The sequence below is a fragment of the Anomalospiza imberbis genome, chromosome 20, assembly GCF_031753505.1.
Source record: "Anomalospiza imberbis isolate Cuckoo-Finch-1a 21T00152 chromosome 20, ASM3175350v1, whole genome shotgun sequence".
Lineage (NCBI taxonomy): Eukaryota > Metazoa > Chordata > Aves > Passeriformes > Viduidae > Anomalospiza > Anomalospiza imberbis.
The window spans coordinates 3436229-3460591 of NC_089700.1; the positions used below are offsets into that span (position 1 = coordinate 3436229).

The 24363-nt window shown below is 53.8% G+C and overlaps 3 protein-coding genes across 4 annotated transcripts in view; 1 reads left to right on the forward strand and 2 right to left on the reverse strand.

The window, feature by feature from the left end:
* The window catches only part of LOC137485614 (glutamine-rich protein 2-like), an 86556-nt gene that overhangs the window by 43680 nt on the left and 18513 nt on the right, over positions 1 to 24363 (forward strand). The gene's annotated exons all lie outside the window — the stretch shown is intronic.
* Positions 2623 to 8205, reverse strand: LOC137485606 (glutamine-rich protein 2-like). The gene is made up of 15 exons (XM_068210163.1): positions 7918 to 8205; positions 7541 to 7621; positions 7354 to 7455; positions 7001 to 7105; positions 6722 to 6813; positions 6466 to 6580; positions 6062 to 6184; positions 5757 to 5831; positions 5277 to 5441; positions 5008 to 5120; positions 4319 to 4384; positions 3967 to 4032; positions 3237 to 3378; positions 2969 to 3062; positions 2623 to 2781 (listed from the first exon to the last, which is right to left on the reverse strand). The coding sequence occupies exons 1-15, from the start codon at positions 8170 to 8172 to the stop codon at positions 2690 to 2692; spliced, it is 1686 nt and encodes a 561-aa protein (XP_068066264.1). The 5' UTR covers positions 8173 to 8205; the 3' UTR covers positions 2623 to 2689.
* On the reverse strand, positions 15113 to 20680 carry LOC137485607 (glutamine-rich protein 2-like). 2 transcript variants are annotated; one of them, XM_068210166.1, is made up of 15 exons: positions 20419 to 20680; positions 20042 to 20122; positions 19855 to 19956; positions 19502 to 19606; positions 19223 to 19314; positions 18967 to 19081; positions 18563 to 18685; positions 18258 to 18332; positions 17778 to 17942; positions 17509 to 17621; positions 16820 to 16885; positions 16468 to 16533; positions 15723 to 15879; positions 15470 to 15563; positions 15113 to 15282 (listed from the first exon to the last, which is right to left on the reverse strand). In XM_068210166.1, exons 1-15 carry the CDS (start codon positions 20671 to 20673, stop codon positions 15191 to 15193), a joined length of 1701 nt encoding a protein of 566 aa, XP_068066267.1. In that variant the 5' UTR covers positions 20674 to 20680; the 3' UTR covers positions 15113 to 15190. The 2 variants fall into 2 exon arrangements, with proteins under 2 accessions (XP_068066267.1, XP_068066265.1); XM_068210164.1 differs by having other exon boundaries at positions 15738 to 15879; positions 16468 to 16584.

Below are 24363 nucleotides of genomic sequence, written 5' to 3' on the forward strand. Positions count from 1 at the left end.
CAGCCAAGCCTTGGAACAGAAAGGATGGAGGCAGTTTGCCATACTCCAGAGCCGAGGTCTGTTTGCAAGTGAAGAACATTTCTGGGGATGGGTGGTTGGTGTGAGCTCTGGGTTCCTAATTCTGGCCTAGGGTAAGAGCTTTATATGCAGCCCTGAGAAACCCCCAAGGAGGTGCTACACCAAGGAGGTGCTACAGTGCACTCCAGAATGCCAGAGGCTTTCAGAGACCTCAGGAGAGCTCTAATGTCGTCCCTGCACAGGCAGTACCTGACTTGACCAAGCCTCTTGAGCTGTTTGTTCACAAACACTGAGGTTATGGACATGGAAAGGGGCCATAAGATATTTTTCCAAACAAGTGGACAGTGTAAGTTACAGGATGTCCTGGCTGCCTTTAACTTGTAGCAGCAACTGTCTTTATAATACAAGAAGCCCAGAACGGACCACGGGCTAGAAAAAGACTGTTCATGTTCCACCCTTTGTCCTCTCTGTTCCAGGACAACAAGGAGGTCACCGATTACCCCCAAGTTGAATGCTCAAGTACCCAGTTGTCCTGTTGGATCAGGATGATGTGGAACTGCAAACACAACATGACTGTCACAACATGCCTCACAACATGCCCGTCTTCTAGCTATGGAGCAGCTTCGCTCCAGCAGAAGAGATCCTCTGGTACAAGATCCGGACTGGGAATTGTCCAGAGGTGGGAGCAATTTTGTGAGCAAAGGAAAGCAGCAATTTGGGTGTGCAGTAGGGCCCAATCAAAGCCATCCCATTACTTCTTACCACCTCTGCACACAAGGCTGAGCTGCTCACTCTCTGGCCGCCTGGAATTGTCTCAGGGGAAGAAGGGCAACATATGGGCTAATTCTAAATGTGCATTTGGAGCAGCACATGCCCACGGAGCTCTCTAGAACAAAGGAGGGCTCCTTTCAGCACGAGGATCTCCTGCCAAAGGTGGAGACGTTATCAGGCAACCACTAGAAAGTGTTCAGGTACCAGCCAGAGTGGCTCTCATGCATTGTGAAGCTCATCCATTTGGAAATACATCAGTTGGTGTAGGAAACCGACTGGCAGATAAAGCTGCTCAAGGGGTGTCAGAGAAAAGCATCCTAATAGTTGCTGCACCAAAATGTGTGACCTTTCAAATGTAACCCCAGAATTACAAGCCCAAGATAAAACACTGGCAAAATCACATGGCCCTAGATTTAAAATATGACGAGTTTTGCCACAAGGTTTTATGAAGTAGTTTAATAGCAATCGTTGCATTTTAGTGTCTTAAGTCTTCCTAAGTATTGAATGATTGAAGTGGATGTAATCTTAAAGAATTAAGATAACTTTCAAAGAAGGCAATTGTTGGAAAATATATAACTTTCTAATTCGCTATTCCAATTATTTGTTTTCATTAACTCTGTTAATATTAGCTTTACTTAATCGTAAGCAGTGCAGTTTTCCACTGGAGCACGTAGCAGGATTTTATACAAACTGCTGGTAGTGGAACCCCGTTTGGGAAAATCACTGACACTTTCAAGTTTTGCTAAACCAACCTTGACACGTTTCAGTGAACAAAGCTGGGGTAGAGAAATGGGGCTGAGAACTGGACACCAGGAATGCAGAAGTTGTAGACTGTGAGGACAAGTTGTGGAAACCAGAGGTAAAGAAGAAACTAACAAAGAGAACTCAGCTTTTAGTGTACTGAAAACCATATCTGGGGAAAAATTAAAATCATAAAAAGACTGAAAAGTGGACTAATTACCACTGTTATCAAAAACAGTAAGAAACCAACACTTTCATTTGCATATGAGGGATTTAGGCATTCTTTACTGCCATGCCAGACGGATGGGGGATTACTGCACACAGCGTACACGCCGGGCACAGGAAAAGCCCCTGATTAAATCCTATGTTTTACATCATCTTGATCGCTTTTTTCAGAAGAAACATACCTAAGACAGTAATTTCCCCCAAGAAATTAACATACTCTCCCTCCCCTTAGCACATGCGTTCTTCTGCCCTGGGAGTCTCTTTGGCAGTCCCGGGTGCTTGGTGAACCCGCAGTCATGTCTGACCACCTGGTGAACTGGTGCTTCTCTGCAAGTGAGGAGAAAAGTTGGTCTAGCTGGCCACTTATTCAAATTGTGAAACCTTAGATCAATGGACTGTAGTTTTACTCCCTTCCTCGGTAAATGTTTCTCCTGGTTTTGACAGTGTAGTGCCAAAGACTTGGTGAAATGAGCATAGGATGGAGCCTGCCAGGAGCAAACAGTTCTTTAGCTGGCAACAGCATGAGAATTGAGAAATCCAAAACAAATGGAAGATAGAATATTAATTAATGAAGAGAAATAGGTAATTTATTGGCAATGAGCATTAGTTCCTTTGCTAAAAAGACATAGTGAAAAGTTTATAAAGTGGGTGTGCATGCTGAGCGGAGCTATTCCTATGCATCCCAGTGCTGGCAATGAAGCCTGATTCCTAATGGTAAGAATAGTGTAAGACAGTTTGACTTATCCCCGTGTTTTCAGTGACAGTGGGAGAAGGCTCTGCCTGTGTTTTTGAAGTTTTTTTTATTAAATTAACAGAAATAAAAATTATTTCTTTGCCAACAGTTGTCACAAGACTTTTCTGTCGGCGGAGAAGACGTCCCTGATGGAGCACTGGGTTCCCAGTCCTGTCCGGCTCCTTGAGGGCTGTTGAAGTCTCACGGGGCTGGAGAGACTGGAGGAGCTCTGGTGCCCTGGAGAGGTTGTCGGGGGGCAGTGCCTGGCCGGTGATCCCGTGAGGTGGCAGGGCCTGGGGGTGAGAGGCAAGGGTGAGCCCCCAGTCCCCGGGGCTGCCCCGTCTGGGTCAGCTCAGCCGGCCCAGGACAGGACAGCAGCAGGGTCACCTGCTTGGCCCGAGACCCCCAGGGACCAGGTGCAGGCCCAGCAGACAGCCAGTCTCTTCTCCCCCTGATGCCCGTGCCCTGACAGGGCCGCACCTGGCTCATCCAGTGTCCTGATCAGCGCAGGAAGCTGGTCGTTCCGGCCCCTCGGCATGTGCCCACCCCTGCCCAGCAGCTGGGTCACTCTGGGCTGGGAAGGAGAGAGCAGCTGGCTGAAATGCAGGCCCCAATTCAGCATTCCCTAGCAACCCTCCCAAACCAGCTCTCCCCGAGGAAACTGAAGGCGCAAATTCAGCCTGGATCCTCAGCATCACCCTGCCAGTCCCCATTACACGTGCCGTGTCCCCACCTTCTTCATCCCTACCTTGCTGGGGAGAGCCACGAGTCCCTGCAGAAATGCCTTGTTCCGGGGACAATCCTGAATGGGGGGCAGTTTGAAACTGCTGCTCTGATGGTCCCCAGAGCTCTGTGGCACACGGGGGTCACTGCCATGGGCCACCGGCCTCCTGTGGGATGGGGCAGAGGACACTCAGTGCCCAGCCCTGTGGCATCCCAGGCTTCACCCTGCTGTGCCCGGGAGGGGCCTGGCAGTGCTGCCTGCAGGGGCATGTCCCTCCCAGCTCCTGTCCACCTGCTCCAGGAGCCCCAAGCCCGTCCCAGCAGGCTGGATCTGCTGGCTCTGTCCCCACAGCCAGCTCTGCTGGCCATGGCCATGGCAGGTCCATGTGCACAGGGCACCAGCGGGCAGGAGCTGGCCTGTCCCAGCTGCAGGGCTTGGTTTTGGGAACTCCTTTCACAGAAGGCACAGGGCTGCCCACCAAGTCTGAGCTCAGATTGAAAACAGGCACAGCTCATCAGATGTGCTTTCAGCAGCCTTGGGACAGAGAGGTGGGCCAGACAGGGCAGTGCAAGGCAAAAAATGCAAAACCCTCCAGAGCTGGGGGCAGCAGTGGCCCTCCACAGCTGCCTTCTGCTCCCCTGCCCTGCCCAGTCCCCCCCAAGCTCCTCTGCCCCAGCCCAGGCAAGAGCCCTCCTTGCTGTGTCAGGGCTAGCCTGCACCCCGGGAGCTGGGGATGTGTCCTCAGGGCCCTTACCTTTGGCTGTGCTGTGGCTCCTTGCTGGGGGGCAGCGGCTGCAAATACGGGAGTGTCTCGGGGTACCTGGGGAGGGCAGGAGTCACAGGTGTGTGACAGGGGACAAACAAGCTGTTCCCGTTGGAGGCAGCACCCCCAAACCCAGAGGACTGTACCCCATGGTATCCTGCTGCCTGTAGCCCTTGGGATGAGCCCCCACACCCCTGCTGATGGCAGGGCTGCAGAGGGGGCTCCCCACATCAGAGCCTCCCAAGCAGACACTGTCAGCCCCGTGCCCAGCACGGCGGTCACCGCTGGCACCCCTCTCCGCCCATCACGGCCCCGCTGCCCGCGATGCACTGCTGCTACTCACTGGCCAGGAACCTGCACGGCGAGCATGCGGTCGCAGGACAGGCACGTGAAAGGGACTGGCAGCTGCCTAAGGAGGGTGAGAGAAGAGGGCTGGCTGAGCTCCTGGGGCCACAGCCCTGCCCGCACACAGGCAGCAGCTGGCTGGCAGCAGCCAGGTGCCGGGCAGGTCGCTGCACAGGGTCACGGCGTTTGCAGGGTGACCCGTGGGCTGTTGAGCCAGTTTCTCCCCATCCCCAACGTGCTGGCTGGTGCCAGGTGAAGGGCACAGGCACCCGTGGCACCATCCCAAGCAGCCCCTGCGGCGCTTTCAGCCCCTCTCTGGCACCAAAGTCCCCTGTGTGCCCGGCCAGGAGGGCAGGGCACGACCCAGCCATGGGACACTGCTGGTCACAGCCCTGCCTGGGTGTTGCCATCTCCCAGCCTGGCTTCTGGGAGCCTTTGCACCCACAGCCCCATTGTGCTTTGGGAGGGCTCTGTCCTGCAGGTGCCCTGTCCTCATTGCCTCCTTTCCTGTGTGGGACCTGCTGCTGGTGGAAGGAGAAGGTGCAGCTGCTTCATCAGCATCCCCGTGGCTCATGTAGCAGCTGGATTGGTCCCAAGGCAGGGGAGCACACGGGCAGTGTGTGGGGCAGCTGGAGGGAACGGGACCATGGCTGTCCCCAGAGCCATCAGAATCTCCGTCACACTCACTTCTTAATCCCAGCAGCGTTTTCACGCATCAGCCTGTTCTCAAGTTCCTCCATGTTCCTCTTCCAGGAGTCCTCCAGGTGTTTTCGAAAAGTCTTCAGCTCCAGGCGATCCAGCTGTGAACAGGTGCACAGCCTCAGCCAGCTGCCCCGGGATGTGACACGGAGCTCTCCAGGGAAATGCCTGGAGGGGGATCCTCAGAGGGATGCTGCCTCAGGCTGTCGAGTCCCAAAGGTGCCAGTTTGTCATGGTGGGGACGAGGTAACCCTCACCTTCTCTTCCATTGCCTCACTGAGCTGCTGCTGCATCTTATTCCAGTGCTGCTCCTGGCCTGAAATCTGGCTCTGCAACTCCTGCATCCTCTCATCCAGCTCCTCCATGTTCTCTTCAAATTGGCTGCAGTCAACTTTGCTGCCCAAGGCAGCTTTGTCCGCCTTCTAGCAGAGGGGAACGGCAGGAGAGCGGTGGGGAAAGGGATGAGGAACGACAGGCAGGGCCAGCACATGTGCAAGAGGGGCAGAGGAGAAGTGCTTCCTCCAGGCCATCATGCCCCTTTCAGGGTGCTGTGGCCCCATTTGCCCCATCACCCTGGTGAGTTTGGTCCCATCATCTGGAGGGTGAGGGACCCCACGAGCTCAGGAAATTCTCCCTCCCCAGGCCAGTTCTGCCGCCCAGCCCCCAAGGGACCAGGGGCATTTGTCACCCTGCCTGGGAACCCCTTGGGCTGGCAAAGAGGCCCACTGCGACTGTACCATGTCCATTGCTGCCATCACGTCCTGCTCATTTGCCTTCTCCTTCTGCAGCTTCTCCAGAGACTGGAACAGCATCTTTCAGTACAGAAAGAAACCCATGACACCAGAGCAAGGTTGGAGCTGCCTCTTGGTGCAAAGTGCACGAGCCAGGAGCACACCCCACTCCCCCTACCCAAAAAAACTTGAGGAAGGGCACTTGGAAGCAGCACAGTGCTGTGAGGTGGTCATCAGGAGATTCCTTGAGGTCCCCTGCCTGGAGTCTTCCTGGGGGATGCTCTGAGCCCAAATAGGTTTCAACCACACACCTCGATTGCGCTCTGCTTTTGTTGAGAGTCCTTCTGCAGGATCCCTGAGGCAAAGCTGAGTTTCTCATAGTCTCTTTGAATCTGCAGGATCTTGGCTTCCATGTGCTGGCTCAGCTCCCGATCCTGCTCCAGGGATGGAAGAACATAAGGTGATGACCAAAGGAGTCCAGCTGCTCCACAGGGGCAGTCCCACATTTCTCAGCCTGTGGCCAGGAGCTTCGGTGTCATCAGGACGTTTGCATCAAGGCTTTAATCTCTGTCCATGCCGCTGACTGGTCCAGGCCAATTTGGGCAGCTTGTGTCTCCCCCACATTACAGCAAAGCTCCACACAGCATGAGGATGTGGCGTGGACCTCCGACATGACCAAGCCAGGGCTGGTGGGAGTGCTCCCCCAGGACCTCACCTGCTCGTTCAGCTGGTCGGCTGTCTCAGTCACCAGCTGCTCCAGCATGGCATTCCTCATCTCCTGCTGCTCTCTCATCTTCTGCTGATTCTGCTTTGTCTCCTGCCTCAAAGCCCTGGCCAGCGGGATGGGGGCAAGGTCAGGGTTACCCCTGCAGGGCTGCTGGGCATCCTGTGCCTGCCAACCAGGATGCTCCCAGACCAGCAGGGCTCCCTTGCAGCCCCACAGGGTATGAAACCCACTCCTGTCCTCTTACTCAATTTGCTGAGAGATCTCCTTACTGCTCTCTTCTTTCCACCTGGCTGCGTCCTGCCTCAGCTTTTTAAGGTCCTCCTGCAGCTTCTTCATCTGGAAAGCCAGTAGCGGTAGAGTCAGGGCACGGAGATCCTGCTGTCCCAGCGTGGGGGCTTTTCAGCTGCATGGGCAGACCCAGGGTCCTCCACCCGGTCCTGAGACCCTGATCCCAAACCCTGCTCTTGCAATCACATTGAAGGTCCCCATGGAAGCCTAAAGATTACACGACCCAACAGCTCACTAAGGCAAGGGACTCCTTCATCTTCTTTATGTCTCCTTCCATGCACATCTGTGTGGCCTTTATCCTGTCCATCTCCTCACGGAGAGCCTGGATGAGAGCCATGTCCTAGGAGAGAGGAGTGGTGGCAGTGAGCCTCTGGGAGGGTCAGTGGGGACCTGCAAGGCCTTGACCCCTGCTGTGGTTTGTGGAGCCCCGGGGACAGCGCAGGGCCGGGCTCAGCCAGGCTGGCAGGGCTCTGCAGGCAGCACGGTCCGTGCATCTAGCAGGGCCAAGGGTACTGAGCCTCCAGCCAGCAGAGCCGAGGGTACAGGCTGCTGTCTCAGACCCAAAACTTGCTCCCGGCAGCGCTTCACCTCGTCCCGCGACATCTGGACCTTCTTCATTTTCTCTGCCATATGACGCTGGGCAGCCTTGAACTTTTCCATCTCTTCTTGATGCTGGGAAATAGCCATGGTCTAGGAGAAAGCATTGTCAGAGACAAGGCTCTGGAGAGTGAGTGTGGGAAATATGACCTCGAGAACTGCAGTGGTCTGCACAGACCTGTGTCTCCCGCAATTTCTTCATCTCCTCTGATATGCGGGAATTTTCTGCCTTTACCCCACCAATCTCCTCACGAAGGACCTGTGAAACAATCCGAGGAGCAGGGATGTCAGAGGTGATGGCCAGGGCAGCAACAGCGCAAAGAGCCCTGCCCTGCCACGGGCAGCCCATGGCAATCCAGGTGGGCAGGGAGAGTCCCCGTGCCCCCTGCCCCAGCCCAGCTCAGTGCCAGAGCGCTGAAGCCCATGCAGATGGCAAAGAGCCCCTGCCAGGGGCTGTGCCGGGGCACTGAGGGCAGTGCCAAGCACTGCTGTCTGAGGAAGCGGGGAGGGGCTGTCTGGTGGGGGAGTGCCCCGGGGGCTGGGAAGAGCCTCTACCTTGGACATGTGTTCCCTGTACTCTTCCATCTCCTCCTTCATCTTTTTCACGTCAGTGGCCAGATCAGCAAGTGAGGGGCCACTCAGCTGGCCCGGCCACGGCTCCTGGCTGGTCAGGTACTGCCCGTCCAGGTGCTCCAGCATGGCCTGCAGCAGTTTTCGCATGGCTGCAAAGTTAATGGCCCCCTTCTGGGGCGCCCCGATGGCAAGATCCAGCATCTGGGAGAGGCTGAGTGTGTCCAGGGATGTTGCCATGTCTGCACACACAGACAGGGACTCTGTCCCTGATCTATCACAATCCTTCCTGCCCAGCTGGGTCTGCCAGGGGTGAGCAAACGCAATAATAAAAAGGATGAGCAGCCAACAGGCTCCTTCCTCCTTCCTTGTCCATCAGAGGACTGGAGCCTGCTCTGCTCATGCCCTTTGTCATCACAACTCCCGTTGCCAGGCAGCACAACAGCTCACCCCTGGGAGCCACTGGGTCACAGACTCATGAAGTCATAGAGTCATGGAATGACTTGGGCTGGAAGGGACCTCAAAGATTCTCTCTTTGCAATCCCCTGCCACAGGCAGGAACACCTTCCACTAGACCAGGTTGCTCCAAGTGCCATCCAGCCTGGCCCTGGACACTTTCAGGAATGGGGCAGACACCATTTCTTTGGGCAACCTGTGCCAAGGCATCACGACCCTCGCAGGAAGATTTCTTTCCAATTGCCCATCTAACCCTGCAGTCTCGCAGTGTGAAGCCATTCCCCCTTGCCCTGTCATTCAAGGCCCTTGTGCCAAGTCCCTCCCCAGCCCATTTGGAGCCCTTTAGTGACTGAAAAGCGCTTGAAAGTCGTGCAGGACAGGAGAGGCCTCGCTGTTTTTCTTTTAATCAGTTTAAGACTTGAGTTACAGCTAAGCCAGTTCTTCATCTGCTGTGTCAGTGTCCTGTCTGTGGCATCTCGTGTTCTTGGTTTCTTCCTGCATTGTGGAGCAGGCCCTAAGCCTGGCTTTGCTGTGCGGTGAACTGTCAGCGTGAGTCACCACAGGCAGGGCACCGCAACAACCACAAAGGCCCAGATGAAGCCCAAAGGTTACATTTATCTTTGTTTCCTCACCAAGAGAGGGATCCCCCAGGCAGCTCCTGGGCAGAGGCCACGGGTAGGGCCAGCAGCCCCACAGAGCTCAGTCCCTGGCAGAGAATCACCAACCTGCTGCTTTCACCTGGGTTTCAGACCTGGCTACTGGCTGGTTTGGCACAGCAAAGCCAGGGCCTGGTTTGGAGCATCCACTGGGATCAGCCTTTGCCAGGGAAGCAGTGGGGTGCTGTTCCTCATGCCGGAGGTGCAGGAGGACCCCCGTGAGCCCCTCGCTGAGCTATAGGCTTGTTGGGGCATAGACTCCTTCCTCCTCTGGAGTTCAGGGCAAAGAGTCTCCGTGGGTGAAGCCTTTGTACAGTTTCCTCCGAGTCAGGGTTTATGTCAGCTTGACAGTCCCTAAAGAAGACAATGAAATCATTTCTCCTGCCAATGTCCCCAAGACTGTGGGGGAAGACAAACCAGGATCTTCCCTTGCACACCTGCATCCACCCCCGTCTGCCCCTTTCCAAAACATGCTCTGTTCACCCCTAATCCTTACTATTTCAAAGCTCTACAGCAGGTGAAGGGGCTTGCGATATTATAACTTTTAATTAATTTTTATAATTAATCTTTAGCAGTGTAAGTCCAACTCTTAGCCAACAGGCAGCTAAACTTCTTTTCAGAGGGGGTTATTATTAGAGTTTGATTGGGAAAATCAGGGAAACTATTAGTTTTGCTAAACTAACACTTCAAAGCTTCAGTGAACAAAGCTGAAAAGTGGACATGTAAAATGCAGGATTTACAGCCCTCCAAGGAGTTGTTGTTGCAGAGACCAGAAGACAAAGAAGAGATTAATAAAAGAAAATTCAGTAAATGCCGGATAACTCCATGCCTTGGAAAAAGATAATAATAGAGAGGCAGAAAAATGTGGGCTCATTAGGATGAGAAGCAAGAAAGCTCTAACCAGTAGAGGTTAAGAGTACTAACTAATGAAGAGAATGATGTGATTTAGAATGGAGGACCATTGATTTCTTTGTTTGCTAGAAACAGATAACTAAGTGAAAAGTTTTGTGCCCGTGTGTGGCTGGAACTACCCGCTCCACGTGCCCTGACCAGCGCAAAGTAACACTTAACTCGCCAGTACTAAAACCATCGCGTTTGAGGATTTCATTTATCCCGGTTTTGGCGACCGTTTCTAGTGACCCGGATGGAACCATGCTCCTTCTTTTGCTCCATGGATTCACGGGATCGAGAGGACTCCAGTGCACTCCAAAGATTTTTCAGGGAGATCCTCCGATGCCCTAATCCAGTGAGTTCAAGGCAGAGACCCCTGGGATTTCAGTAAGGTACTTGCAGACCCACTGTTAACTCCAGGTGGAGGAATTGTGGCAATGGCAAAAGTGGGGGAAGAGGCTGAGAGAGGGCATGCTCAGAATGTTCAGCGGGGATCAGTCCTTCCCTCCTGCACATCCCTGGTGGGAAGGGGTGGAAAACACTGTCACTGTGTTGGTGCGGACCAACGGAATTCCAGGGAAGTGAAAAGCAGTGGAACCAGCAAGGATTCAGTTGGAGCTTGACGGAAAACTGGTCAGGGAGAAAAATTATTCTTTGAAGTTAGAAGCTAGAAGAGGGTTAGATGAATGAATTGCTGAGTTTTGCAAGATGGATCACTGAGGGCATGTGAGTCACAATATAGGACACCTCTCCTGCCAGTAAAGGAGCCACATACTGATGAACCCAGGCCAGTAGAAGATGTCAGAGCTGTCAGTAAAATAGTGTGGGACTTAGACCCAGTGGTAGCAAGTCCTTGTACACTTTTAAGCCCAGTTAAGGAATCTGATGAGTCCACTGTTGTGGATGTTAAGGATGCTTTTTCTGCATTGCCCTTGAAACTGAAAGTCAACTCTTGTTTGTCATTCAATGGGAAGTTCCTTGATGGGCCATGAAACCCAACTGAAGTGGAACGTTCTTTCTCCAAGGTTCAAAAACCACCCCACATTGTTTGAGAACTCTTTCAGTTGGAGAGGAGTTAGGAGGAAACATCTCCTAACAGACAACAGGTTTTGGCACTCCCTCCCACAGCAAGGAATCTGTTGGAAGAAAGTGCAAAAGCTGTTTATTTAACACACAGAGTGCAGGCAGGCACGGGAAGCAGAATGAATAATGTTAGCTATCCAAACCTTCTCTCTGTGGAGAAAGCTGGTGGATTCACAGTTCCTTCTGTAGGAGCGGCTCAGCTCCTCCCGAGTCTGGAGCCAGGACACCAGTCCCAGGGCCCCCCCTCCGGGCTGGGACGCAGGGCTCCCGGTGATGTTCTGGTGTTTTGGGCCGGGGAAAAGCCGAACAGTTCCAGGAGAAAAAGCCACCGTCCTGGGAAATCTTCTTGCATTGTCAAACAAACAAGAAGCCAGCTAAAAGCAAAGATGTACTCCCTCTGTCCATGCTGCACAAGACAGCTGAGCGAGCCTGGGGAGGGATGTGTGAAAACCACACCAAAAGAATTCCACCAGCCTTCCACCCCTCTCTCAGGCCTAGCTTAAAGCTACAGGACCCGTGTCCGGGCATAAAGCAGACAGTAGGGGCACGGTATCACACTGTCACCCCAAGACAAGAACCAGCTGGCAAAAGAATTGGAGGCACGGTGTTGCGTTTTGAATTAATGTTATCGATTCCTTGTTAACTGGTTCGTCCTGCTGTACCCCCGTGTTTTCCCCGAGTTTGTTTACCCCTGGGTTTTAGCTTCCCTCAAAGCTGTCCCTCATGGCATTCCCCACCCCTTGGTCCAACTCTTCCCCTGCCTGTCAAGGCAGTCCACGCCTTGATTCCAGAACCTTCTCTGCCACTCAAACCTTGGGCCAATCCCTGTCTGCAGCACCCCTTTGGAATGCTCCTATTCCTGGAAGCCCCACTGGCCCATGTGACCCATCCTCTCCACCCTCCTACCCCAATTGGCCCCAGACGCTTGATGTAATCCCCTGACTCCTCCTCTGAGGATTCCCTGTTTGTTAGCTGTTGGTATCCACCCCCTGCCTTGTAGCTGCACTACACCCTTTGCACAGGAGTGCCTGGGGCGCTTTGTTTCAGCTGGCTTCACCTGGAGTAAAGTGTTCCTTGTGGAACCGCAAGACGGAGAGCCTCCTCCTTTCTCCTCTCGTGGTCCCTGTTGTGGCTTGTGTCTGGCACCTTAGAGCAAGTGCCTCTAAAGGTTCAGCCTCAGCTCAATCCCCATACCGAGGCAGTTCCCCACTCCTGGCGAGGCGCCGGAGTTCAGAGAGCTAGCCAGGGCTCCAGCAGCCACTTCAGTGTGGGAGGAGGAGAATGAAGATCTCCCTTTGCTGCAGTATGTGGGTGATCTTTTAATTGCTACAGGAACTGAAGCTAGATGCATTGAAATGACCCTCAGTTTGCTGAACTTTTTGGGACAAGCCAGTGACAGGGTATCCGGGAAGAAGGCCCAGAGTGCCAAAGAGCATGTTCTGTAGCTGAGCTTCACCATTTCCCAGGGCCAGCCAAGCCTTGGAACAGAAAGGATGGAGGCAATTTGCCATACTCCAGAGCCAAGGTCTGTTTGCAAGTGAAGAACATTTCTGGGGATGGGTGGTTGGTGTGAGCTCTGGGTTCCTAATTCTGGCCTAGGGTAAGAGCTTTATATGCAGCCCTGAGAAACCCCCAAGGAGGTGCTACACCAAGGAGGTGCTACAGTGCACTCCAGAATGCCAGAGGCTTTCAGAGACCTCAGGAGAGCTCTAATGTCGTCCCTGCACAGGCAGTACCTGACTTGACCACGCCTCTTGAGCTGTTTGTTCACAAACACTGAGGTTATGGACGTGGAAAGGGGCCATAAGATATTTTTCCAAACAAGTGGACAGTGTAAGTTACAGGATGTCCTGGCTGCCTTTAACTTGTAGCAGCAACTGTCTTTTTAATACAAGAAGCCCAGAACGGACCACGGGCTAGAAAAAGACTGTTCATGTTCCACCCTTTGTCCTCTCTGTTCCAGGACAACAAGGAGGTCACCGATTACCCCCAAGTTGAATGCTCAAGTACCCAGTTGTCCTGTTGGATCAGGATGATGTGGAACTGCAAACACAACATGACTGTCACAACATGCCTCACAACATGCCTGTCTTCTAGCTATGGAGCAGCTTTGCTCCAGCAGAAGAGATCCTCTGGTACAAGATCCGGACTGGGAATTGTCCAGAGGTGGGAGCAATTTTGTGAGCAAAGGAAAGCAGCAATTTGGGTGTGCAGTAGGGCCCAATCAAAGCCATCCCATTACTTCTTACCACCTCTGCACACAAGGCTGAGCTGCTCACTCTCTGGCCGCCTGGAATTGTCTCAGGGGAAGAAGGGCAACATATGGGCTAATTCTAAATGTGCATTTGGAGCAGCACATGCCCACGGAGCTCTCTAGAACAAAGGAGGGCTCCTTTCAGCACGAGGATCTCCTGCCAAAGGTGGAGACGTTATCAGGCAACCACTAGAAAGTGTTCAGGTACCAGCCAGAGTGGCTCTCATGCATTGTGAAGCTCATCCATTTGGAAATACATCAGCTGGTGTAGGAAACCGACTGGCAGATAAAGCTGCTCAAGGGGTGTCAGAGAAAAGCATCCTAATAGTTGCTGCACCAAAATGTGTGACCTTTCAAATGTAACCCCAGAATTACAAGCCCAAGATAAAACACTGGCAAAATCACATGGCCCTAGATTTAAAATATGACGAGTTTTGCCACAAGGTTTTATGAAGTAGTTTAATAGCAATCGTTGCATTTTAGTGTCTTAAGTCTTCCTAAGTATTGAATGATTGAAGTGGATGTAATCTTAAAAGAAAGAATTAAGATAACTTTCAAAGAAGGGAATTGTTGGAAAATATATAACTTTCTAATTCGCTATTCTAATTATTTGTTTTCATTAACTCTGTTAATATTAGCTTTACTTAATCATAAGCAGTGCAGTTTTCCACTGGAGCACGTAGCAGGATTTTATACAAACTGCTGGTAGTGGAACCCCGTTTGGGAAAATCACTGACACTTTCAAGTTTTGCTAAACCAACCTTGACACGTTTCAGTGAACAAAGCTGGGGTAGAGAAATGGGGCTGAGAACTGGACACCAGGAATGCAGAAGTTGTGGACTGTGAGGACAAGTTGTGGAAACCAGAGGTAAAGAAGAAACTAACAAAGAGAACTCAGCTTTTAGTGTACTGAAAACCATATCTGGGGAAAAATTAAAATCATAAAAAGACTGAAAAGTGGACTAATTACCACTGTTATCAAAAACAGTAAGAAACCAACACTTTCATTTGCATATGAGGGATTTAGGCATTCTTTACTGCCATGCCAGACGGATGGGGGATTACTGCACACAGCGTACACGCCGGGCACAGGAAAAGCCCCTGATTAAATCCTATGTTTTACATCATCTTGATCACTTTTTTCAGAAGAAACATACCTATGACAATAATTTCCCCCAAGAAATTAACATACTCTCCCTCCCCTTAGCACATGCCTTCTTCTGCCCTGGGAGTCTCTTTGGCAGTCCCGGGTGCTTGGTGAACCCGCAGTCATGTCTGACCACCTGGTGAACTGGTGCTTCTCTGCAAATGAGGAGAAAAGTTGGTCTAGCTGGCCACTTATTCAAATTGTGAAACCTTAGATCAATGGACTGTAGTTTTACTCCCTTCCTCGGTAAATGTTTCTCCTGGTTTTGACAGTGTAGTGCCAAAGACTTGGTGAAATGAGCATAGGATGGAGCCTGCCAGGAGCAAACAGTTCTTTAGCTGGCAACAGCATGAGAATTGAGAAATCCAAAACAAATGGGAGATAGAACATTAATTAATGAAGAGAAATAGGTAATTTATAGGCAATGAGCATTAATTCCTTTGCTAAAAAGACATAGTGAAAAGTTTAGAAAGTGGGTGTGCATGCTGAGCGGAGCTATTCCTATGCATCCCAGTGCTGGCAATGAAGTAATGCCTGATTCCTAATGGTAAGAATAGTGTAAGACAGTTTGACTTATCCCCGTGTTTTCAGTGACAGTGGGAGAAGGCTCTGCCTGTGTTTTTGAAGTTTTTTTTTTTTATTAAATTAACAGAAATAAAAATTATTTCTTTGCCAACAGTTGTCACAAGACTTTTCTGTCGGCGGAGAAGACGTCCCTGATGGAGCACTGGGTTCCCAGTCCTGTCCGGCTCCTTGAGGGCTGTTGAAGTCTCACGGGGCTGGAGAGACTGGAGGAGCTCTGGTGCCCTGGAGAGGTTGTCGGGGGGCAGTGCCTGGCCGGTGATCCCGTGAGGTGGCAGGGCCTGGGGGTGAGAGGCAAGGGTGAGCCCCCAGTCCCCGGGGCTGCCCCGTCTGGGTCAGCTCAGCCGGCCCAGGACAGGACAGCAGCAGGGTCACCTGCTTGGCCCGAGACCCCCAGGGACCAGGTGCAGGCCCAGCAGACAGCCAGTCTCTTCTCCCCCTGATGCCCGTGCCCTGACAGGGCCGCACCTGGCTCATCCAGTGTCCTGATCAGCGCAGGAAGCTGGTCGTTCCGGCCCCTCGGCATGTGCCCACCCCTGCCCAGCAGCTGGGTCACTCTGGGCTGGGAAGGAGAGAGCAGCTGGCTGAAATGCAGGCCCCAATTCAGCATTCCCTAGCAACCCTCCCAAACCAGCTCTCCCCGAGGAAACTGAAGGCGCAAATTCAGCCTGGATCCTCAGCATCACCCTGCCAGTCCCCATTACACGTGCCGTGTCCCCACCTTCTTCATCCCTACCTTGCTGGGGAGAGCCACGAGTCCCTGCAGAAATGCCTTGTTCCGGGGACAATCCTGAATGGGGGGCAGTTTGAAACTGCTGCTCTGATGGTCCCCAGAGCTCTGTGGCACACGGGGGTCACTGCCATGGGCCACCGGCCTCCTGTGGGATGGGGCAGAGGACACTCAGTGCCCAGCCCTGTGGCATCCCAGGCTTCACCCTGCTGTGCCCGGGAGGGGCCTGGCAGTGCTGCCTGCAGGGGCATGTCCCTCCCAGCTCCTGTCCACCTGCTCCAGGAGCCCCAAGCCCGTCCCAGCAGGCTGGATCTGCTGGCTCTGTCCCCACAGCCAGCTCTGCTGGCCATGGCCATGGCAGGTCCATGTGCACAGGGCACCAGCGGGCAGGAGCTGGCCTGTCCCAGCTGCAGGGCTTGGTTTTGGGAACTCCTTTCACAGAAGGCACAGGGCTGCCCACCAAGTCTGAGCTCAGATTGAAAACAGGCACAGCTCATCAGATGTGCTTTCAGCAGCCTTGGGACAGAGAGGTGGGCCAGACAGGGCAGTGCAAGGCAAAAAATGCAAAACCCTCCAGAGCTGGGGGCAGCAGTGGCCCTCCACAGCTGCCTTCTGCTCCCCTGCCCTGCCCAGTCCCCCCCAAGCTCCTCTGCCCCAGCCCAGGCAAGAGCCCTCCTTGCTGTGTCAGGGCTAGCCTGCACCCCGGGAGCTGGGGATGTGTCCTCAGGGCCCTTACCTTTGGCTGTGCTGTGGCTCCTTGCTGGGGGGCAGCGGCTGCAAATACGGGAGTGTCTCGGGGTACCTGGGGAGGGCAGGAGTCACAGGTGTGTGACAGGGGACAAACAAGCTGTTCCTGTTGGAGGCAGCACCCCCAAACCCAGAGGACTGTACCCCATGGTATCCTGCTGCCTGTAGCCCTTGGGATGAGCCCCCACACCCCTGCTGATGGCAGGGCTGCAGAGGGGGCTCCCCACATCAGAGCCTCCCAAGCAGACACTGTCACCCCCGTGCCCAGCACGGCGGTCACTGCTGGCACCCCTCTCCGCCCATCACGGCCCCGCTGCCCGCGATGCACTGCTGCTACTCACTGGCCAGGAACCTGCACGGCGAGCATGCGGTCGCAGGACAGGCACGTGAAAGGGACTGGCAGCTGCCTAAGGAGGGTGAGAGAAGAGGGCTGGCTGAGCTCCTGGGGCCACAGCCCTGCCCGCACACAGGCAGCAGCTGGCTGGCAGCAGCCAGGTGCCGGGCAGGTCGCTGCACAGGGTCACGGCGTTTGCAGGGTGACCCGTGGGCTGTTGAGCCTGTTCCTCCCCATCCCCAACGTGCTGGCTGGTGCCAGGTGAAGGGCACAGGCACCCGTGGCACCATCCCAAGCAGCCCCTGCGGCGCTTTCAGCCCCTCTCTGGCACCAAAGTCCCCTGTGTGCCCGGCCAGGAGGGCAGGGCACGACCCAGCCATGGGACACTGCTGGTCACAGCCCTGCCTGGGTGTTGCCATCTCCCAGCCTGGCTTCTGGGAGCCTTTGCACCCACAGCCCCATTGTGCTTTGGGAGGGCTCTGTCCTGCAGGTGCCCTGTCCTCATTGCCTCCTTTCCTGTGTGGGACCTGCTGCTGGTGGAAGGAGAAGGTGCAGCTGCTTCATCAGCATCCCCGTGGCTCATGTAGCAGCTGGATTGGTCCCAAGGCAGGGGAGCACACGGGCAGTGTGTGGGGCAGCTGGAGGGAACGGGACCATGGCTGTCCCCAGAGCCATCAGAATCTCCGTCACACTCACTTCTTAATCCCAGCAGCGTTTTCACGCATCAGCCTGTTCTCAAGCTCCTCCATGTTCCTGTTCCAGGAGTTCTCCAGGTGTTTTCGAAAAGTCTTCAGCTCCAGGCGATCCAGCTGTGAACAGGTGCACAGCCTCAGCCAGCTGCCCCGGGATGTGACACGGAGCTCTCCAGGGAAATGCCTGGAGGGGGATCCTCAGAGGGATGCTGCCTCAGGCTGTCGAGTCCCAAAGGTGCCAGTTTGTCATGGTGGGGACGAGGTACCCCTCACCTTCTCTTCCATTGCCTCACTGAGCTGCTGCTGCATCTTATTCCAGTGCTGCTCCTGGCCTGAAATCTGGCTCTGCAACTCCTGCATCCTCTCATCCAGCTCCTCCATGTTCTCTTCAAATTGGCTGCAGTCAACTTTGCTGCCCAAGGCAGCTTTGTCCGCCTTCTAGCAGAGGGGAACGGCAGGAGAGCGGTGGGGAAAGGGATGAGGAACGACAGGCAGGGCCAGCACATGTGCAAGAGGGGCAGAGGAGAAGTGCTTCCTCCAGGCCATCATGCCCCTTTCAGGGTGCTGTGGCCCCATTTGCCCCATCACCCTGGTGAGTTTGGTCCCATCATCTGGAGGGTGAGGGACCCCACGAGCTCAGGAAATTCTCCCTCCCCAGGCCAGTTCTGCCGCCCAGCCCCCAAGGGACCAGGGGCATTTGTCACCCTGCCTGGGAACCCCTTGGGCTGGCAGAGAGGCGCACTGCGACTGTACCATGTCCATTGCTGCCATCACGTCCTGCTCATTTGCCTTCTCCTTCTGCAGCTTCTCCAGAGACTGGAACAGCATCTTTCAGTACAGAAAGAAACCCATGACACCAGAGCAAGGTTGGAGCTGTCTCTTGGTGCACAGTGCACGAGCCAGGAGCACACCCCACTCCCCCTACCCAAAAAAACTTGAGGAAGGGCACTTGGAAGCAGCACAGTGCTGTGAGGTGGTCATCAGGAGATTCCTTGAGGTCCCCTGCCTGGAGTCTTCCTGGGGGATGCTCTGAGCCCAAATAGGTTTCAACCACACACCTCGATTGCGCTCTGCTTTTGTTGAGACTCCTTCTGCAGGATCCCTGAGGCAAAGCTGAGTTTCTCATAGTCTCTTTGAATCTGCAGGATCTTGGCTTCCATGTGCTGGCTCAGCTCCCGATCCTGCTCCAGGGATGGAAGAACATAAGGTGATGACCAAAGGAGTCCAGCTGCTCCACAGGGGCAGTCCCACATTTCTCAGCCTGTGGCCATGAGCTTCGGTGTCATCAGGACGTTTGCATCAAGGCTTTAATCTCTGTCCGTGCCGCTGACTGGTCCAGGCCAATTTGGGCAGCTTGTGTCTCCCCCACATTACAGCAAAGCTCCACACAGCATGAGGATGTGGTGTGGACCTCCGACATGACCAAGCCAGGGCTGGTGGGAGTGCTCCCCCAGGACCTCACCTGCTCGTTCAGCTGGTCGGCTGTCTCAGTCACCAGCTGCTCCAGCATGGCATTCCTCATCTCCTGCTGCTCTCTCATCTTCTGCTGATCCTGCTTTGTCTCCTGCCTCAAAGCCCTGGCCAGCGGGATGGGGGCAAGGTCAGGGTTACCCCTGCAGGGCTGCTGGGCATCCTGTGCCTGCCAACCAGGATGCTCCCAGACCAGCAGGGCTCCCTTGCAGCCCCACAGGGTATGAAACCCACTCCTGTCCTCTTACTCAATTTGCTGAGAGATCTCCTTACTGCTCTCTTCTTTCCACCTGGCTGCGTCCTGCCTCAGCTTTTTAAGGTCCTCCTGCAGCTTCTTCATCTGGAAAGCCAGTAAGGGTAGAGTCAGGGCACGGACATCCTGCTGTCCCAGCGTGGGGGCCCTTCAGCTGCATGGGCAGACCCAGGGTCCTCCACCCGCTCCTGAGACCCTGATCCCAAACCCTGCTCTTGCAATCACATTGAAGGTCCCCATGGAAGCCTAAAGATTACATGACCCAAAAGCTCACTAAGGCAAGGGACTCCTTTATCTTCTTTATGTCTCCTTCCATGCACATCTGCGTGGCCTTTATCCTGTCCATCTCCTCACGGAGAGCCTGGATGAGAGCCATGTCCTAGGAGAGAGGAGTGGTGGCAGTGAGCCTCTGGGAGGGTCAGTGGGGACCTGCAAGGCCTTGACCCCTGCTGTGGTTTGTGGAGCCCCGGGGACAGCGCAGGGCCGGGCTCAGCCAGGCTGGCAGGGCTCTGCAGGCAGCACGGTCCGTGCATCTAGCAGGGCCAAGGGTACTGAGCCTCCAGCCAGCAGAGCCGAGGGTACAGGCTGCTGTCTCAGACCCAAAACTTGCTCCCGGCAGCACTTCACCTCGTCCCGCGACATCTGGACCTTCTTCATTTTCTCTGCCATATGACGCTGGGCAGCCTTGAACTTTTCCATCTCTTCTTGATGCTGGGAAATAGCCATGGTCTAGGAGAAAGCATTGTCAGAGACAAGGCTCTGGAGAGTGAGTGTGGGAAATATGACCTTGAGAACTGCAGTGGTCTGCACAGACCTGTGTCTCCCGCAATTTCTTCATCTCCTCTGATATGCGGGAATTTTCTGCCTTTACCCCACCAATCTCCTCACGAAGGACCTGTGAAACAGTCCGAGGAGCAGGGATGTCAGAGGTGATGGCCAGGGCAGCAACAGCGCAAAGAGCCCTGCCCTGCCACGGGCAGCCCATGGCAATCCAGGTGGGCAGGGAGAGTCCCCGTGCCCCCTGCCCCAGCCCAGCTCAGTGCCAGAGCGCTGAAGCCCATGCAGATGGCAAAGAGCCCCTGCCAGGGGCTGTGCCGGGGCACTGAGGGCAGTGCCAAGCACTGCTGTCTGAGGAAGCGGGGAGGGGCTGTCTGGTGGGGGAGTGCCCCGGGGGCTGGGAAGAGCCTCTACCTTGGACATGTGTTTCCTGTACTCTTCCATCTCCTCCTTCATCTTTTTCACGTCAGTGGCCAGATCAGCAAGTGAGGGGCCACTCAGCTGGCCCGGCCACGGCTCCTGGCTGGTCAGGTACTGCCCGTCCAGGTGCTCCAGCATGGCCTGCAGCAGTTTTCGCATGGCTGCAAAGTTAATGGCCCCCTTCTGGGGCGCCCCGATGGCAAGATCCAGCATCTGGGAGAGGCTGAGTGTGTCCAGGGATGTTGCCATGTCTGCACGCACAGACAGGGACTCTGTCCCTGATCTATCACAATCCTTCCTGCCCAGCTGGGTCTGTCAGGGGTGAGCAAACGCAGTAATAAAAAGGATGAGCAGCCAACAGGCTCCTTCCTCCTTCCTTGTCCATCAGAGGACTGGAGCCTGCTCTGCTCATGCCCTTTGTCATCACAACTCCCGTTGCCAGGCAGCACAACAGCTCACCCCTGGGAGCCACTGGGTCACAGACTCATGAAGTCATAGAGTCATGGAATGACTTGGGCTGGAAGGGACCTCAAAGATTCTCTCTTTGCAATCCCCTGCCACAGGCAGGAACACCTTCCACTAGACCAGGTGGCTCCAAGTGCCATCCAGCCTGGCCCTGGACACTTTCAGGAATGGGGCAGACACCATTTCTTTGGGCAACCTGTGCCAAGGCATCGCGACCCTCGCAGGAAGATTTTCTTTCCAATTGCCCATCTAACCCTGCAGTCTCGCAGTGTGAAGCCATTCCCCCTTGCCCTGTCATTCAAGGCCCTTGTGCCAAGTCCCTCCCCAGCCCATTTGGAGCCCTTTAGTGACTGAAAAGCGCTTGAAAGTCTGGCAGGACAGGAGAGGCCTCGCTGTTTTTCTTTTAATCAGTTTAAGACTTGAGTTACAGCTAAGCCAGTTCTTCATCTGCTGTGTCGGTGTCCCGTCTGTGGCATCTCGTGTTCTTGGTTTCTTCCTGCATTGTGGAGCAGGCCCTAAGCCTGGCTTTGCTGTGCGGTGAACTGTCAGCGTGAGTCACCACGGGCAGGGCACCGCAACAACCACAAAGGCCCAGATGAAGCCCAAAGGGTACATTTATCTTTGTTTCCTCACCAAGAGAGGGATCCCCCAGGCAGCTCCTGGGCAGAGGCCATGGGTAGGGCCAGCAGCCCCACAGAGCTCAGTCCCTGGCAGAGAATCACCAACCTGCTGCTTTCACCTGGGTTTCAGACCTGGCTACTGGCTGGTTTGGCACAGCAAAGCCAGGGCCTGGTTTGGAGCATCCACTGGGATCAGCCTTTGCCAGGGAAGCAGTGGGGTGCTGTTCCTCATGCCGGAGGTGCAGGAGGACCCCCGTGAGCCCCTCGCTGAGCTATAGGCTTGTTGGGGCATAGACTCCTTCCTCCTCTGGAGTTCAGGGCAAAGAGTCTCCGTGGGTGAAGCCTTTGTACAGTTTCCTCCGAGTCAGGGTTTATGTCAGCTTGACAGTCCCTAAAGAAGACAATGAAATCATTTCTCCTGCCAATGTCCCCAAGACTGTGGGGGAAGACAAACCAGGATCTTCCCTTGCACACCTGCATCCACCCCCATCTGCCCCTTTCCAAAACATGCTCTGTTCACCCCTAATCCTTCCTGCTCCAAAGCTCTACAGCAGGTGAAGGGGCTTGCGATATTATAACTTTTAATTAATTTTTATAATTAATCTTTAGCAGTGTAAGTCCAACTCTTGGCCAACAGGCAGCTAAACTTCTTTTCAGAGGGGGTTATTATTAGAGTTTGATTGGGAAAATCAGGGAAACTATTAGTTTTGCTAAACTAACACTTCAAAGCTTCAGTGAACAAAGCTGAAAAGTGGACATGTAAAATGCAGGATTTACAGCCCTCCAAGGAGTTGTTGTTGCAGAGACCAGAAGACAAAGAAGAGATTAATAAAAGAAAATTCAGTAAATGCCGGATAACTCCATGCCTTGGAAAAAGATAATAATAGAGAGGCAGAAAAATGTGGGCTCGTTAGGATGAGAAGCAAGAAAGCTCTAACCAGTAGAGGTTAGAGTACTAACTAATGAAGAGAATGATGTGATTTAGAATGGAGGACCATTGATTTCTTTGTTTGCTAGAAACAGATAACTAAGTGGAAAGTTTTGTGCCCGTGTGTGGCTGGAACTACCCGCTCCACGTGCCCTGACCAGCGCAAAGTAACACTTAACTCGCCAGTACTAAAACCATCGTGTCTGAGGATTTAATTTATCCCGGTTTTGGCGACCGTTTCTAGTGACCCGGATGGAACCATGCTCCTTCTTTTGCTCCATGGATTCACGGGATCGAGAGGACTCCAGTGCACTCCAAAGATTTTTCAGGGAGATCCTCCGATGCCCTAATCCAGTGAGTTCAAGGCAGAGACCCCTGGGATTTCAGTAAGGTACTTGCAGACCCACTGTTAACTCCAGGTGGAGGAATTGTGGCAATGGCAAAAGTGGGGGAAGAGGCTGAGAGAGGGCATGCTCAGAATGTTCAGCGGGGATCAGTCCTTCCCTCCTGCACATCCCTGGTGGGAAGGGGTGGAAAACACTGCCACTGTGTTGGTGCGGACCAACGGAATTCCAGGGAAGTGAAAAGCAGTGGAACCAGCAAGGATTCAGTTGGAGCTTGACGGAAAACTGGTCAGGGAGAAAAATTATTCTTTGAAGTTAGAAGCTAGAAGAGGGTTAGATGAATGAATTGCTCAGTTTTGCAAGATGGATCACTGAGGGCATGTGAGTCACAATATAGGACACCTCTCCTGCCAGTAAAGGAGCCACATACTGATGAACCCAGGCCAGTAGAAGATGTCAGAGCTGTCAGTAAAATAGTGTGGGACTTAGACCCAGTGGTAGCAAGTCCTTGTACACTTTTAAGCCCAATTAAGGAATCTGATGAGTCCACTGTTGTGGATGTTAAGGATGCTTTTTCTGCATTGCCCTTGAAACTGAAAGTCAACTCTTGTTTGTCATTCAATGGGAAGTTCCTTGATGGGCCATGAAACCCAACTGAAGTGGAACGTTCTTTCTCCAAGGTTCAAAAACCACCCCACATTGTTTGAGAACTCTTTCAGTTGGAGAGGAGTTAGGAGGAAACATCTCCTAACAGACAACAGGTTTTGGCACTCCCTCCCACAGCAAGGAATCTGTTGGAATAAAGTGCAAAAGCTGTTTATTTAACACACAGAGTGCGGGCAGGCACGGGAAGCAGAATGAATAATGTTAGCTATCCAAACCTTCTCTCTGTGGAGAAAGCTGGTGGATTCACAGTTCCTTCTGTAGGAGCGGCTCAGCTCCTCCCGAGTCTGGAGCCAGGACACCAGTCCCAGGGCCCCCCCTCCGGGCTGGGACACAGGGCTCCCAGTGATGTTCTGGTGTTTTGGGCCGGGGAAAAGCCGAACAGTTCCAGGAGAAAAAGCCACCGTCCTGGGAAATCTTCCTGCATTGTCAAACAAACAAGAAGCCAGCTAATAGCAAAGATGTACTCCCTCTGTCCATGCTGCACAAGACAGCTGAGCGAGCCTGGGGGAGGATGTGTGAAAACCACACCAAAAGAATTCCACCAGCCTTCCACCCCTCTCTCAGGCCTAGCTTAAAGCTACAGGACCCGTGTCCGGGCATAAAGCAGACAGTAGGGGCACAGTATCACACTGTCACCCCAAGACAAGAACCAGCTGGCAAAAGAATTGGAGGCACGGTGTTGCGGTTTGAATTAATGTTATCGATTCCTTGTTAACTGGTTCGTCCTGCTGTACCCCCGTGTTCTCCCCGAGTTTGTTTACCCCTGGGTTTTAGCTTCCCTCAAAGCTGTCCCTCATGGCATTCCCCACCCCTTGGTCCAACTCTCCCCCTGCCTGTCAAGGCAGTCCACGCCTTGATTCCGGAACCTTCTCTGCCACTCAAACCTTGGGCCAATCCCTGTCTGCAGCACCCCTTT

Bases quoted from the DNA above. Each gene is read 5' to 3' on its own strand.
- LOC137485607 (XM_068210164.1), bottom strand. From the start codon at position 20,673: ATGGCAACATCCCTGGACACACTCAGCCTCTCCCAGATGCTGGATCTT. The intron at 19,315-19,501 runs GTGAGCTTTTGG...CTGGCTTTCCAG, and splicing joins TAAAGGAGTCCCTTGCCTTA to ATGAAGAAGCTGCAGGAGGA. The intron at 16,585-16,819 runs GTGAGTAGCAGC...TGCCTCCAACAG, and splicing joins GCCGTGCAGGTTCCTGGCCA to GAACAGCTTGTTTGTCCCCT.
- LOC137485606 (XM_068210163.1), bottom strand. From the start codon at position 8,172: ATGGCAACATCCCTGGACACACTCAGCCTCTCCCAGATGCTGGATCTT. The intron at 7,456-7,540 runs GTCTGTGCAGAC...GCTTTCTCCTAG, and splicing joins AGAAATTGCGGGAGACACAG to ACCATGGCTATTTCCCAGCA. The intron at 6,814-7,000 runs GTGAGCTGTTGG...CTGGCTTTCCAG, and splicing joins TGAAGGAGTCCCTTGCCTTA to ATGAAGAAGCTGCAGGAGGA.